At 33.6% G+C, this 17686-nt stretch overlaps 1 protein-coding gene and 1 pseudogene across 1 annotated transcript; both read right to left on the reverse strand.

Moving 5' to 3' along the window:
* Positions 1–315: 315 nt before the first annotated feature.
* LOC136228954 (uncharacterized) lies at positions 316–5775 on the reverse strand. Its single transcript, XM_066017458.1, has 3 exons — positions 5600–5775; positions 2732–4880; positions 316–676 (listed from the first exon to the last, which is right to left on the reverse strand). The coding sequence occupies exon 2, from the start codon at positions 4829–4831 to the stop codon at positions 2765–2767; it is 2067 nt and encodes a 688-aa protein (XP_065873530.1). The 5' UTR covers positions 4832–4880; positions 5600–5775; the 3' UTR covers positions 316–676; positions 2732–2764.
* Positions 5776–15138: 9363 nt separating this feature from the next.
* Positions 15139–17300, reverse strand: LOC136228902 (uncharacterized; annotated as a pseudogene).
* Between the last annotated feature and the right edge of the window lie 386 nt (positions 17301–17686).

Here is a 17686-nt window from a genome sequence, read left to right on the forward strand (position 1 = left end):
CTTCAGAGAACCAAATGGTATCCAAAGAACTCCATTAAAGAAAAAGGGGCTTGAAGAACATAATGAAGATGACTTAGTTTTGAAAATACTGACACCAATGATACATGAAATGCTGACAGACAATTACATAGAAACTTGAAGAACTGAAGCAAATCACCATGAGATGAACACAAACTTAATCACCCTATGTACTGAATATTGAATGCTGCTTCACAAGCATATAACATAAAACATGAGTTCATAGAACTTTTTTTTTATTATTTTACCTTTTTATATATATTAGTCCATTCCTCATTGAGACACAAAAGAGGCAGATTTAGATAGAATAAGTATTGAATTTAACTTAAAAAATTTAAGTTACTGTTCCTTCAGACAAATCTTCCATTTCTTGCTAAATTACATTAAACCAAAATATCAAATCTAACTGTTCCTCCAAAAACGAACTTGAATAATTCGCATTTGCGTCAAAATTTTCGAAAAATCTAGGAATAACTTTAAACCCTACTGAGTAGTTCTACAGCAGACCGGATGTACTAGTCTCCCAATGAAAAAGGAGATGCATTTCACAAGGGAAGTAAACAAAATTGTAGTAAGATCCAATGTACCGAGATTATAATAGAATTCTCCTTTCTACCGGGAGAAGCAGACTCGAGCAAAACGAATATCAGATCACAACCTGTTCAGCATCAGAGTATTGGTTAGCCAAAATATTTAGATTTTACATCATTTTAACATTAAAGTCCAAATAAAGAAAAACCCATTAAAAAAATTAATGAATGATGACCTGGAAATAAGTATTTGACCATAATTTATGGAAAAGATGTATAATCGAACTTGTTTAGGTCATCATTTCGTTCATTTTCTTAACGGATTTCTTTGGTTTGGACGTATGTTAAATAACACAAGGTTCAAGAGTTTTTATGTCACGAAAAGAAGTTTAGGGACCAAAATGTTAACGGCGGTATACTTCAAGGGACATGGATGTATTTTACCCTTCAATAAAGGGTTAACACAGATTTGGTGCTAAAATGATGTTGCTATAAGAGGGTGACATGCATGACTTTAAACAACAAAAGTATAGGCCCCTGCACTTTCAAAAGTTCCAAATGACCCCGTGTTCTTGCACAATTGCATTCAATAACCCCCTATTTCTCAATAGGATTTGTTGTATGGAGAAAATTGGAAACATGTGCCACGTGTCAAAAAGAAAATGCCAAATAGACAAATAATTAGGAACTTTTGAAAATTCATGTGACATTTAAAGTTTTAGGGTTATTGAATGCAATTGGACAAGAAGAGGAGATTACTGAATGCAATTGGACAATAGGGGTTATTGAATTCAATTGAACCTTTGAAAGTTCAGCGGTTGTTAAAGTTTTGGGCAAAGTACAAGGGCAACAGAACAGATGTAGTATGCCAAAAATATATGTTCTGCAATGGTCAGAATGTGAACCTAGAGCTGTAAATTTTGTAACATGGCAACACAATTTACAAAGACAGCCGATCTGACACGACCACTTTGGGGATTTTATATTAAGAGCCGGGTGTTCCAACTCATAAAAAATACCTCCCATACATTATTTGACATCTGTCCACTTCTATCTTTTTTTTAAATTTTCCTTTTAATCGTTAATGATATAATGTTTTTTCAACTGAAAAAAAAAGACAGAAAGAGGGAATCATCGGAAAGAGGGAATTGCCTCTACAGTGCCACCACCGGAAATCACTGGAAAGGGGAAGGAAAAAAAAAATTCCTATGAAGTTGGATGGGAAGTTGAGGAAACATGGCAACAAACATTCAAAACCCAACCCTAAAACATCAAATTCAAATCTCAGATCTTCTCTTGAGAGTTATGTGCAGAACTAAAATAAAATCTTTAAAATATGAAATTTCAAATCCATATTTCATAACAATGGGGGTAAAAGAGCACAAAAAACTTAAGAGCTCCTGAGTTTTCCATTAACGTTGTGATTTTCATCTATTGGGAGAAGGCTTCTAGCATTTGCAGACCTTGTTCAATTTTTTATTCAATTATGAAAACACCTAGATTGTGGTTACTCAAACATGGATTCTCTCAACATAAACTGCTCCCATCAACAAGGTCTTGCTATGTGAATTCAAGCAAGAATCTTTCTTAAAATAAATAAATAAATCCCCCTGTGAACCAGTATAGAGTATGTGAACAGTATGGACGAGCCGTGGTGGAGACCGGAGTGGCGCTAGAACGACGGTGGTGATCGGTGGCTCTGAGTTTTGCGTAGAATAGACAGGAACAAAGGGGAAGAAGTAAAGTCCACTGCTATTAAAACATCTTTTTGTAAATAATAAAAAAATAGAAGTGGACAGATGTCAAATAATGTATGGGAGGTATTTTTTCTGCGTTGGAACACCCGGCTCTTAATATAAAATCCCACCACTTTGACACAATTATCACTTTAGCTGCATTCATATCACATATATAAAACACACAATTATCACTTTTGCTGCATTCATATCACGTATTCATGTCAAATATATAAAACATATAGAGCGATTATGACATGACAACTCATTTTGACACCCTATGTCAACCTTAGTTTAACCAGGAGGATTATGCTTGAACATAAGCAGGGATGTATTACATGTTATTTGCCAGAATGTATTAACTAAAATTTTAAGGAAACTAAGGAAAGGAAACTCATACTACAAAGGTTATTTATGCAAAAGTACCATAAAAGATTCATTGCGTACCTTTTCTTTCCTCGAACTTAGTTTTGCGACTACTCAGCGCTTCCTTTTACCATTAGCTTTCATTTGTACATTTTGGTATGCTGCCATTCGATTTTGTGAAAGCTTGAGTTCTTTTAGGCGAAGCTTCCTCTTTTTTCGACTAGATAAATTAGCCACTTCCGTGTTTGTTTCCTCCAATTCTGATTTCCTTTCTTGATCAGACGCTTTTGTTTTATCACCATTGTCCCATGATGAGTTCTTTTTACCGGTCTTCCTGTGACTTTTCGATTTTCCCCGGCGAATCTCCTTAGCTTTCTCCTTGTACTCCTTTCTCTTGTTATTAGGCACCTTCCACTCACTTTCCCTATAAGCAGAAATCTTTTTAACAGGTACATATTGATTTAAGTCCTTATCATCCAATATCAGTACCTCTTCTGTCTTCAATCCGAACCTATTAGGCGTCACTTTAGCATACTTAAACCTTGTTTTCAAGTCTCCAACTGTATCCTCATAATCCAATTTATAGTACTCTTCCAACATTGCCTCTTTCGCTCTCTGCACCAACGAGATCTTTTCCTTGCGCTTCCTTTTCTTTAGGATTTCTTCGTTCTTTTCAACTGCAGTGCCTCTTTCTTCCTTTTCTTCTTTGTCCTCATCATCATTACTATCGTCTGTATCTGTGCTATCACTTCCTTCATTTTCTTCTTCTTCGTCGTCCTCGTCATCTTCTTCCTTTTCTTCTTTGTCCTCATCATCACTACTATCCTCTGTGTCTGTGCTATCACTTCCTTCTTTTTCTTCTTCGTCGTCATCATCATCTTCTTCATCATTCTCAGCAATCTTCTCCAAAGCCCTTTTTCTTGCAGCTGAAAAACCATCATCTTTCTCAACTGCGTCCCACCCTTTAGGCAATCCAAGTAACTCATCTTCTTTATCAAAATCTGGTTTCTTAATTTCCCCATCATCATCACTACCAAATTCTGGATCAGCGTCATTTGTAGTATAATACTCGTCACCAAAAGCTTTCTTCATTTTTTTATCGTACTCAGCTGGATCAAAATCCTCCTCCAAGTCATCCAAATCCAATCCAAAATCATTCTCATCGTTAACCCCTGCGACTTCCATCACCTTCATCAACTTCTCCTTCATTTCCTTCTTTTTCAAATTCTTCAAATACTTCAATTCCTCCTTCCTCTCCATCTCAGAAATCTTCATCCGCTCTAACTTATTCTTCCTCTGCTCTTTCCTGGAATTCTTCTCTTTCCTCACTGACCCCTCAACAAACCTTGAGTGACCCATCACTCTATCCCCAACATTTTCTTCATATCTATAATTGAAACTCGCCTCATAGTCTTCTTGGTCCCAAACCTCTTCGTCATCTCTCAATAAATCATCAACTTCATCATCCTCCATGAGAGGACTCTTGTTTTCCCTATCAATCCACATTTGCTTCTCAAAAAAATTCTTCAAAAACTTGCTATTCTCATCCAATGCATCATCTGGACCAAAATACTCCCCCACCTTCTTCTGAAACTCACCATCATCACCATCACCCTCATTCTGCCCCTTATTCTCTTTCTCTTTCAATAAAGCCCCTCCATCACCATCCTCCTCCAAATTCTTCACCTCATCAAGAAATGCTTTCTTTAGCTCGTCTTGCTCTTCAAAATAGGTCTTCTTCATCTTACTTGATTCCACATCTTCAAATTCAGGTCCCTCCTCAATTAAATGTTGGGCCACTACATCCTTCAAGTACTTAGGTTTCTTTCTAATATCCTTATTTTCGTCTTTCATATCAATATCACTATCGCTTTCAGACTCGAAAAGCTTGACAGATTCATAAACAGAAGGGTCATGCTTCCTTATCTTGATCAGGTTTTCAAAATATTTGATATCTTTCTTCTTGTTAAATTCAATATCCTCCTCCTCATCTGATGATTCCGAGTCTGCTTCAGCATCAGATTGGACGATTTGACCATTCCTCACACATTCGCCATATCTCTGAAGGTCCTCACGCTTCTTGTTGTGCTCATATCGACGGGCAAATTCCGTATTAATTTCAATATTGGAAATATTGACATTCTCAGTGTCATCGTCATTGTCGAACAAATTCATCCCCATTCTATGTTTCTTAAGTTGAAAGGTTAGATAATATCTTCAACCAAAATGACTGCCAATCAGAGATAAGAAACATTAGTTATATGGCTGAGCATATGTCAGTATTCACAATCAAAATAAAAAAAAAAAAAAAAAAACAAAATGCAGTGTAGCTAAATATTGGAAACCGGACCAAAATAAGATCAGTTAGGTTAGATTTAGGAGGTTAGATTTAGGAGGTTTGGTTTTGGATATACATTTTTAGATACAAGAAACAGCATAAAACATTGTAATGTATCACAGAAAAGGCACAGCACTATCAATAAATATAATCATTTATAGGGGTAATATACATCAAATGTCACTAAGCTTGGGGTCAGTTTCATAAAAATAAATGAACTTCATTTTCTTCCATTAAGATCAACGAACCTCAACGAGGTTATTCTGATCAAATTTGTATCATGGTGGAACATAACATAAGACACAAAAACACAAAATCAAAAACAAAGAAAGCATTTTGATATTATATCAGAAATTAAACAAACCAAAATCATGACAAAAACACAGTATCAAAAATAGCATTTCATACAATATGGCCACACTTCAGATAACCTCAACATCTGTTCAAAAAAACGAAACAGTATCAAATCAAAGATCAATAGATCTCTCTGACCTAAACAATTCAACAAACAAACCAAAATCATGATAAAAACACAGTGAAATTACGGGAATTTAACAGGGCCGAGGATTAGAGAGAGAAAACGGGAGTGAGAAGAAAGAGAGAAAACAAACCTGCGGCGTGAAGGAGGGCTCCCTGCGGCGGGCAACGGACGGCTCCCTGCGGCGGCGGTGAAGGACGGCGGTGTGAAGGACCTGCAGGCTGCGGCGTGATTCGTGAAGATGAGACTCTTCTCTTCTCTGCTGCGTGAAGAAGAGGCGTGAAGGACGGAAGATTAGGTTTAGACAAAGATTTTGATTTTTTGTTTATATAATTATATTATAATAAATCATTAATAATAATAATAATATTTATATAATTAATAATAATATAAAAACAGTATATATTGTATCGGGCCGGGCTGGGCTGGGCCGGGCCGATGTAATATATGCAAAGCCCAAGCCCGTCCATTTTTAACGGGTTTATACGGGTTTGGGCCGGGCCGGGCCTGAATATATTTTGAGGAAATTACATTAGACATCAAGTATTAATAAAAATTTACAATTAATTCAAATCTCATTCTTATTTCTATCAAATCACTCTTAGTTTATTTTGTTTTTGTCAAATCTAGCAGTTAAGCCTATATTATAGGGTTCAACAACTGCTTTCTTTCATCTCTTTCCTTACATTCCGGAAACAACGAAAAGAAAGAAACAAGCCATAAGATAGTTTGGACTAAAGACTACTCTCCATTCTTCTTTCTTCTTCCTGTTGTCAATTAACAGTCATAACTCTTCCATAATAAATATACCCTTCAGTGTCTATTTCAGTTTTATTCACACAGTATTAACTTTGTCTTTGTCTTCTTTAGTTATTTTTTTCTCCCACCCAATTATGGAATCTGGAACTCAAAGCCTTAACATAAAAAAAAAATGGCAAGTCATGATTCTATATATCTGAACAATAATATTTAATTTGGTAGAAATACTAGAATTTGGAATAGAAGGACAAAAGAATGCGGATATAAATTGATATTTAGAAAAAAATAATGTTGAAGTGAACAATTACTATTGTTTTTGTTGTCGTTCTGAGAAAAATAACATGATAATATGCCCGAAAATTATATTTTTCATCAGAATTTACAATATGAAATGGAAATTCAGAAGAGTTATGGAGTTTCATGATTTTTTTTTAGTATGCAAAACCACAAGTTCAAAAAGTATTGTGATTGCTATTTAAATTATGGATATTAGAAAAAGAAAAAAAAAATTCCGATGTGTAAGTGAGTGGGAGTGATGCAGTTTTGTTTTCATTTACACCCTTATTTTCAAGATGCACTTGACATTTTCAATATATATTTAAGCTATTTGATATAATAAGAATTAAACTCAATGATGTGAGAGATATGTATTTATTTTGATCAATTGTGAGTTTTATGTAACCAACCCATATATTTTTATGTGTCCAGGCCCGACTAAATGGGCTCGGGCCGGGCTTGCCGGCCCATGCCCAGGTCTACTTCCAAGGTTATCCAATCATTTTTTTTCACTAGAGTAAATTACTTATCTCAACATCACGGTCAACGCAAACTATCATGCTAAAAATGTAACTAAAATATTTTAATTGGCAATGGAGAAAATTTTAATTAACAATTTTTTATTTACTTGGATTAGTTTATGGTTAAATTTCCTTTTTTTGTTACAAAAAGTTTAGGTAAGGATATGTTTATCCACTTCTAAGGTCAGAGTAAACAACGGAAGGTTTACAGTAGAATTTACAGATCACCTACGAATAAGGGCTAAATTTCTTTTATTATATCACATGGTATTGAGACATGTGATTATATGCTACATAATCAATACCGGTGAAAAAATGATCAGAAAATGTTTAAGGCCCGAAATGTTCATATATAATGGTAAAAATACTTTTAAGCTACATGAATAGAATTATGCCCTCAAAAATATTAAAAATGTTGGCACGTCTAGGAACAATCAAATCTTGTCTACTACATGGACGTGGGTTTATTTTGAGAGTTTTTTTTAAGAAACAAATGTTTCGTTGATAGAAAATATAATATATCTCGATATAAATAATTAAAAAATTACAATTTAAAAGTAAATTAGATGAGTTTGAATCTACATCTTCAATATCATAGATCGTGATAGAGCGATATTAGACATTGGTTTTGAGAGTTAATAAATGAAAGTAAAGTCAATATGTGCATATATATTAATTTGACTCTTAAGTTTCTTTATATTTTTACACTGAATAAACTGTTTTCTGCTTATATTTATTATACTTTTATTCCATTTAAATTCTTTTTATTTTTGAAGATGGTTCAAGGATGTTATACTGCTTCATTTGTATTCCATTTATATTATTTATATTTTCCATGATTGTTAATGAATTTATACTACTTGATTATAATTATATTCTATAGATAGAAAATGAATTAATCTTCAAAATAGTCCAATAAATTTATTCGAAAATAAATTACATGAGGGATGTGCCAAACAAAAATGAATTCCAACTATGCTTATATTTATTATACTTTTATTCCATTTAAATTCTTTTTATTTTTGAAGATGGTTCAATGATGTTATACTGCTTCATTTGTATTCCATTTATATTATTTCTATTTTTCATGATTGTTAATGAATTTATACTACTTGATTATAATTCTATTCTATAGATAGAAAATGAATTAATCTCCAAAATAGTCCAATGGATTTATTCGAAAATAAATTACATTAGGGATGTGCAAAAAAAAAAAAATGAATTCCAACTATGAAAACATTTACTACGTGCAGAATCTGCGGATTGAACCTGGTCCGGTTTAGTCAGGGAACGCCATACCTAACCGTTCAACTGTAAGCATCTTCTACTCCTTTTCTCAATCGTATAGATTATTTACTACGAAATGAAACCCTCCCTCCCATACAAAGAGTGCGGATTGCAAGCCATATATCCGAATTTTATCTTCCTCACCCCCTTTTTTTATACCAACATATTCATTTATTGCAGCTAATAAACTACTTATTTCCTTTATTCCCTCTTCACAAAATTTGATGCATGTTGGGATCTACAATTGTCCTAAAGCTTTTAAAGGGAATTAAAAATAAGTACTTCATCCAAATTACTACTACTTTTGTGAATGTTTTTTTTTTTTGCTATAAAAACAAATTCTGCTTTGTTGATTATTCTATCCTTACTTCACTACTAAATCAATTTCTAACGAAATCATACTAGTATTCTATTTTTATAGCTGAAATTATGATAAGTCGCGCATGTATGTTTACGAGCTTCACATCTCGCAAGGATTCCGTTTGAATCACAATGACCTACTTCCGTTAAAGTCCAACGTATTTTTCCGCAAATAAATTAGGGATAAGTACAAAAAAAATGTTTGTGGTATACCGGATTTGCGAACTCGGCCCTATGGTATTTTTTTTTGCAAACAGAGGTCTGTGTTACAAACCGTTAGCAAACAGAGGCTAAATTGACTAACGGTGTTAAAATTCAAAGAGAAAAGAGTTAATTTGATCCTTATATTTATTTATTTTATAAATTAACCCCCCTAATTATCTAACTATCACAAATAAACCTCAAAATCAAAAATAAAAATAAAAAATACATTCTTCTTCTTCTTCTTCCATTAATTTCTTCTTCTTCTCTTCTTCTTCCTCTCTTTCTTCTATTTTTTTAAGTTCCAAAATCTGGAAATTCCAGATTTCTGGAAATTTCCAGAAATCTGGAATTTCCAGGAAGGAAATCTAGAAATTCCAGATTCCTGGAAATTTCCAGGAATCTGAAAATTTCTAGATTTTCGATTTTGGAAATCTGGAATTTTCAGATTTCCGATTTCGGAAATCTGGAATCGAAAAAAAAAATAGAAGAAGAGAAGAGAAAGAGGAAGAAGAAGAAGAAGAAGAAGAACCATGGAAGAATGAGAGAGAAGGAAGAGAGAGAGAGAAAAATATTTTATTCTCCTTATTAATGGAAGAAGAAGAAGAAGAAAAGAAGAAGAAATTAATGGAAGAAGAAGAAGGTATTTTTTATTTTTATTTTTGATTTTGAGGTTTATTTGTGATAATTAGATAATTAGGGGGGTTAATTTTTAAAATAAATAAATATAAGAACCAAATTAACTCTTTTCTCTTTGAATTTTAACACCGTTAGTCAATTTAGCCTCTGTTTGCTAACGGTTTGTAACACAGACCTCTGTTTGCAAAAAAAAAATACCACATGGCCGAGTTCGCAAATCCGGTATACCACAGGCATTTTTTTGTACTTAACCCAATAAATTACAATACGATTTGAGAATCTAATAAAAGAGACTTACTCTGACTCGGACAAGACCCTGCTTGTGTTCGAAGCAACTAAACATTGATTCATTAAGCATTCTAAAAAATATGTTGCTTAATTCGAGATTCTAAATATTACATCACAGTTAGTTAACGAATTACTTTACGTTACATATTACAAGCTCGCGTCGATTATTCGGTTCCCACTGTTGTCGAGCTTCACATCTCGCAGGGATTCCGTTTGAATCACAATGACCTACTTCCGTTAAAGTCCAACGTATTTTTTCGCAAATAAATTACAATACGATTTGATAATCTAATAAAAGAGACTTACTCTGACTCGGACAAGACCCTGCTTGTGTTCGAAGCAACTAAACATTGATTTGTTAAGCATTCTAACAAATACATTGCTTAATTCGAGATTCTAAATATTACGTCACAGTTAGTTAACGAATTACTTTACGTTACGTATTACAAGCTCACGTCGATTATTCGGTTCCCACTGTTGTCGAGCTTCACATATCGCAAGGATTTTATACTGCTTCATTTGTATTCGATTTATATTATTTATATTTTTCATGATTGTCAATGAATTTATACTACTTGATTATAATTCTATTCTATAAATAGAAAATGAATTAATCTCCAAAATAGTCTAATGTATTTATTCGAAAATAAATTACATTAGGGATGTGCCAAAAAAAATAAAATAAAAAATAATTGAATTCCAACTATGAAAACATTTACTAAGTGCAGAATCTGCGAATCGAACCTGGTCTGGTTTAGTCAAGGAATGTCATACCTAACCGTTCAGCTACAAGCATCTTCTGCTCCTTTTCTCAATCGTATAGATTATTTACTACGAAACGAAACCCTCCCTCCCACATAAAGAGTGCGGATTGCAAGCTATATATCCGAATTTTATCTTCCTCACCCTTTTTTTTATACCAACACATGCATTTATTGCAGCTAATAAATTACTTACTTTCTTTATTCTCTCTTCACAAAATTTGATGCATGTTGGGATCCACAATTGTCCTAAAGCTTTTAAAGGGAATTAAAATAAGTACTTCATCCAAATTACTACTACTTTTGTGAATGTTTTTTTTTTTTTGCTATAAAAACAAATTCTGTTTTGTTGATACTTCACTACTAAATCAATTTCTAACGAAATCATAATAGTATTCTATTTTTATAGCTGGAATTATGATAAGCCGCGCATGTATGTTTACGAGCTTCACATCTCGCAGGGATTCCGTTTGAATCACAATGACCTACTTCCGTTAAAGTCCAATGTATGTTTCCGCAAATAAATTACAATACGATTTGAGAATCTAATAAAAGAGACTTACTCTGACTCGGACAAGACCCTGCTTGTGTTCGAAGCAACTAAACATTGATTCATTAAGCATTCTAACAAATACATTGCTTAGTTCGAGATTCTAAATATTACATCACAGTTAGTTAACGAATTACTGTACGTGACGTATTACAAGCTCGCGTCGATTATTCGGTTCCCACTGTTGTCGAGCTTCACATCTCGCAAGGATTCCATTTGAATCACAATGACCTACTTCCGTTAAAGTCCAACGTGTTTTTCCACAAATAAATTACAATACGATTTGAGAATCTAATAAAAGAGACTCACTCTGACTCGGACAAAACCCTGCTTGTGTTCGAAGCAACTAAACATTGATTTAGTAAGCATTCTAACAAATACATTACTTAATTTGAGATTCTAAATATTACATCACTGTTAGTTAACGAATTACTTTACGTTACGTATTACAAGCTCGCGTCGATTATTCGGTTCCCACTGTTGTCGAGCTTCACATCTCGTAGGGATTCCGTTTGAATCACAATGACCTACTTCCGTAAAAGTCTAACGTATTTTTCCGCAAATAAATTACAATACGATTGGAGAATCTAATAAAAGAGACTTACTCTGACTCGGACAAGACCCTGCTTGTGTTCGAAGCAACTAAACATTGATTCAGTAAGCATTTTAACAAATACATTGCTTAATTCGAGATTCTAAATATTACGTCACAGTTAGTTAACGAATTACTTTACGTTACGTATTACAAGCTTGCGTCGATTATTCGGTTCCCACTGTTATCGAGTTAATAAAAGAGGCTTACTCTGACTCCGAAGCAACTAAACATTGATTATCTCGAGATTGTAAATATTAAGTCACGGTAGGTTAACGAATTACGTTACATTATACCGTTTCGATTACAACAAACATTTTCCTAAAAGTTCAATGTAATTATCCGAAAATAAATTACGATACGTTTTGAAAACATAACGAAAGCGCTATATTGTAATCCAAAAATATTCATTTTCCAAATGAAAAAAAAATTGAACACATCAAATGATGCCTTAAATCTAAAAAAAAAATCACAAAAACGGCTAACAATTAGCTAAGTGGTATTAGAAGTGACTCTCCAGTTTCCATTTTTTTAAATGTCCTTGAAGAACTCGTTTTCTTTTTGCATTAAATTAGTTTTTATTCATTTTTTTATTATTTTTATTTTTCAAGATGGTTCATTATAACTCGAATATTTCTGATATGGAAAAAAATATTAATCTGGTAATTTCATATGCAAAGGTCATTAAAAAAAGTAGAAAAAAATAATAAACCAACCCGTTTCTTACTTTGGTTTAATAGTTGTTCTATTTTCAAGATGGTTTAGCTATAATGATATTTTGGCTTCCAATGCAAGGATTGATTTGGAATAGAATTTGAAAGGGTTTTTATTTCGCTATAAATAGTCTTCATTCTTCAAAATAATATACTACACTATATCCGTAACAATAAAGATAAAAATCATTAACATAAGCTCTTCAAATGATCAAACTACAATCAAGAAATCCATAAGTGATAGTTTTTCTCCATTTCTTTTCAAAGTTGAGGAGGTTACTGTTGGTCCCGTGTGATTAGCTCCAAGGGGGGGTTAGGAACTAATGTAACTTTTTCACTTAAATATGCTGACTTGATTTAATTCTTTAAATTACTTTACTCAGTTTTGGTCAGCAAGGCCGAGCGAGATGTAAGTCAGCTTTAGTCAGAAGCTGACTAGAACTGTTTTACTTGTGAATTGGGAAATAACACTTGAGGTCAGCTTCCAACTCAGCACTCTGATTACTCAGTGTCAGCTTATACAATTTATATCCTGAGTAATTTAAGCAAGTAACACATACATATATATATATATATATTGAGAGAAATGGTTAGAAATTACTCGAAAGCTGAGTCCGAGCTTCTTCAGGTTCGGCTCGAAAGCTCGCGAGCAAGCTCGATTATTTTTAATTACTATATATATTTCATTGGTTACTATTAGTTTTCATCACAATTCACAACTCAGCTAAGAATTAACTCTTATAAAAAATTACACAAAAAAAAACCCTCAGACATTTGAGACTTTAGCGAGACAATTAGGTTTTGATAAGGAATAAAATACATTATAGAGTTTAATATATATGTCATTGTTTGAAATTTTTCTCCAAGCTTGTGTTTTCCGATCACAAATACCATATACTATTCTGGAATCTCGACAATAACATGATTGTTTTTTTATAAATATTTTAAACTCATATGAAGTATGTTATAAGACTTTTATATTTTTTACGTTACTTATCCTGTGCATGTATAATGAATTTGATTAAAGCTCGTTAGAAGCTCGATAAAAGCTCGGCTCGGTCAAAGTTCGGTCAGATTTGATCAAAGTTCGGTCAGATTCAGTCAGATTTGGTCAGATCCATGTGAGTTTCTATTAATTAAGAGATTTTGATTGCTTCAGAAATTGTTTATGTAAGGAAAACTAAATCTGCAGAAGCAAAAGTGCACCTTGGAATGCTAGCTTTATATTGGAAGAAAAAAAATCCTCTAAACAATAATAGGAATACTTGTAAAAAGCACCATTGATGATGTTCCTGATGAGAGAAGGAGTAGTCGGGAAGATAATTCAGAGTTGGAAATTTACTTGAAGCAAGCAGCTTATGCTAGTATGCTAGTATGCTAGCAGGAGAAATTTGTACTAAAAAAAAATGAAATAAGAAGTTCATTTAGTTGATCATAAAATTCAACCCTATGTATGCATTTCATGAATAAACTCGATGGTTGAAATCTTTTCCCCACCTTTCAACTCCGTTAGAACATTCAGTTCAGTTCTCCAAATCTACCCACTTAAGAATACAAATCAGTTATCGTTAAAAGAAACGGGAAAAAAATAAACTGAACAGCATAAAATTGGATAACAATAAAACAGCTCAAATAGAAATTTAATGAACGCAAATTGCAACCCCAGGGAAAAGAAAACAAAATGCAAAAGATTTAAAAGCACTAAGCTACACATAAATTGCAAGAAGAACAAAACAAATCGAAACAACCTATTACAAATCTATTATAAAATTTCAGACGAAACAAATCGAAAGAACCTATTACAAATGTATTATAAATCTATTACTAAAAACATGGATTCTATTAAAAAATATAAATATCAGAAACAAAAAATCGAATCCAAAACAAATCAGCAATTGCTTTTACTCATACCAATAATTTTGAAAATCAAATTGGATATCATCCACAGAACATTGATTATAATGTAGAATCAAGTAACAAAAGAAATCCACTTGAAAAACATAAAATATCAGAACCAAAATAATCAGAAATAAAATGATAAAATTCAAGCACATAAAACAGCAATACTTACAAATACAATTAAGTAAAGTTCCTTGAAAGCAGAAATAGTCACAAGAACTCTGGATCTTATGCCAAATCCTACAACCCAAAAGGAGATCATCAAAATTTAAAGATGATCACAAAAGAAAGAAAGACAAGCCAACTAAGAGATAGAATCGATAATTTTGATTATAAGATTACGACGACCCCTAGAAACATCAGAGAAGCTGAAAAGAGAGTAATGATAGAGAGGCCGACTTCAGCTTCTCGATGGAGAGGACGACTGCTGCTCCGGAATAGAGAGGTAGTTGAAAGCGATAGGATCGGGGAGAGAAGTTTGAACCAAGAAGGACGACTCTATACAATTATCTTCTTGCTAATTAGTAATTGAGTAAACTTAGAATGTGGTTAGAGTTCAAAAAGATTTAAATTCGTGGAGAAGATTAAAAAATAATTAATACTAATTACATATTAGCAAAAACTCTCTTCTCTTGACACATGCAAATACTCTATAATTGTGACAAGTGTTATTTTTGTTCCACACTTTATATATATAATAGATTTTGCCAGAATGTAGTAACTAAAAGTTTAAGGAAAAACTAAAGAAAGAAAACTCATACTGCAAAGCACCAAGAAAGATTCATTGCAAGTGTTAGGTTATCTTTGTGCAAAAAGTACATTTTCTTTCGTCGAAATTAGTGTTGCGACTACTCAGCGCTTCCTTTTACTGTTAGCTTTCATTTGTACATTTTGGTATGCTGCCATTCGATTTTGTGAAAGCTTGAGTTCTTTAAGGCGAAGCTTCCTCTTTTTTCGACTGGATAAATTAGCCATTTCTCTATTTGTTTCCTCCAATTCTGATTTCCTTTCTTGATCAGAAGTTGGTTTTGTTTTATCACCATTGTCCCTTGATGAGTTCGTTTTACCGGTCTTCCTATGATTTTTCGATTTGCCCCAGCGAATCTCCTTAGCTTTCTCCTTGTACTCCTTTCTCTTGTTATTAGGCACCTTCCACTCACTTTCCCTATAAGCAGCAATCTTTTTAACAGGTACATATTGATTTAAGTCCTTATCATCCAATATTAGTACCTCTTCTGTCTTCAATCCGAACCTATTAGGCGTCACTTTAGCATACTTAAACCTTGTTTTCAAGTCTCCAACTGTATCCTCATAATCCAATTTATAGTACTCTTCCAACATTGCCTCTTTCGCTCTCTGCACCAACGAGATCTTTTCCTTGCGCTTCCTTTTCTTTAGGATTTCTTCGTTCTTTTCAATTGCAGTGCATCTTTCTTCCTTTTCTTCTTTGTCCTCATCATCATTACTATCCTCCATATATGTGCTATCACTTTCTTCTTTTTCTTCTTCTTCTTCGTCGGCCTCCTCCTCATCTTCTTCCTTTTCTTCTTTGTCCTCATCATCACTACTATCCTCTGTATCTGTGCTATCACTTCCTTCTTTTTCTTCTTCGTCATCATCATCATCTTCTTCACTGTGACCATCATTCTCATCAATCTTCTCTAAAGCCCTTTTTCTTGCAGCTAAAAAACCATCATCTTTCTCAACTGCGTCCCACCCTTTAGGTAATCCAAGTAACTCATCTTCTTTATCAAAATCTGGTTTCTCAATTTCCCCATCATCATCACTACCAAATTCTGGATCCGCATCATTTGTAGTATAATACTCGTCGCCAAAAGCCTTCTTCATTTTTTTATAGTACTCAGCTGGATCGAAATCTTCCTCCAAGTCATTCAAATCCAATCCAAAATCATTCTCATGGTTAACCCCTGCGACTTCCATCACCTTCATCAACTTCTCCTTCATTTCCTTCTTTTTCAAATTCTTCAAATACTTCAATTCCTCCTTCCTCTCCATCTCAGAAATCGTCATCCGCTCTAACTTATTCTTCCTCTGCTCTTTTCTGGAATTCTTCTCCTTCCTCACTGACCCCTCAACAAACCTTGAGTGACCCATCACTCTATCCCCAACATTTTCTTCATATCTATAATTAAAACTCGCCTCGTAGTCTTCTTGGTCCCAAACCTCTTCGTCATCTCTCAATAAATCATCAACTTCATCATCCTCCATGAGAGGACTCTTGTTTTCCCTATCAATCCACATTTGCTTCTCAAAAAAATTCTTCAAAAACTTGCTATTCTCATCCAATGCATCATCTGGACCAAAATACTCCCCCACCTTCTTCTGAAACTCATCGTCATCACCATCACCCTCATTCTGCTCCTTATTCTCTTTCTCTTTCAATAAAGCCCCTCCATCACCATCCTCCTCCAAATTCTTCACCTTATCAAGAAATGCTTTCTTTAGCTCGTCTTGCTCTTTAAAACAGGTCTTCTTCATCTTACTTGATTCCACATCTCAAATTCAGGTCCCTCCTCAATTAAATGTTGGGCCACTACATCCTTTAAGTACTTAGGTTTCTTTCTCATATCCTTATTTTCGTCTTTCATATCAATATCACTATCGCTTTCAGACTCAAAAAACTTGACAGATTTATAAACAGAAGGGTCATGCTTCCTTATCTTAATCAGGTTCCCAAAATATTTGATATCTTTCTTCTTGCTAAATTTGTCAAATCCAATATCCTCCTCATCTGATGATTCCGAGTCTGCTTCAGCATCAGATTGGGTGATTTGATCATTCCTCACGCACTTGGCATATCTCTGAAGGTCCTCACGCTTCTTGTTGTGCTCATATCGACAGGCAAATTCCGTATTAATTTCAATATTGGAAATATTGACATTCTCAGTCTCATCGTCATTGTCGAACAAATTCATCCCCATTCTATGTTTCTTAAGTTGAAAGGTTAGATAATATCTTCAACCAAAATGACTGCCAATCAGAGATATGAAACATTAGTTATATGGCTGAGCATCTGTTAGTATTCACAATCAAAATAAAATGAAAAAAGAACAAAATGCAGTGTAGCTATATATTGGAAACCGGACCAAAATAAGATCACTTAGGTTAGATTCAGCAAGTTTGGTTTTGGATATACATTTTTAGATACAGAAACAACCAGAAGGCATAAAACATTGTAATATATCACAGAAAAGGCACAACACCATCAATAAAATTTGTTTCCATCACAAGAGAATTTCTCAACCACACAAACAAATCCAACAACACACCACAGAATCAACACTAGACAAAATTAAGTAAAATCAGCATGAGGGTAATCAAGAATGAGGATCAATGAGAACTTCACCAAAGCA

Source organism: Euphorbia lathyris, chromosome 5 (genome assembly GCF_963576675.1).
Source record: "Euphorbia lathyris chromosome 5, ddEupLath1.1, whole genome shotgun sequence".
NCBI classification, from domain to species: Eukaryota; Viridiplantae; Streptophyta; class Magnoliopsida; order Malpighiales; family Euphorbiaceae; genus Euphorbia; species Euphorbia lathyris.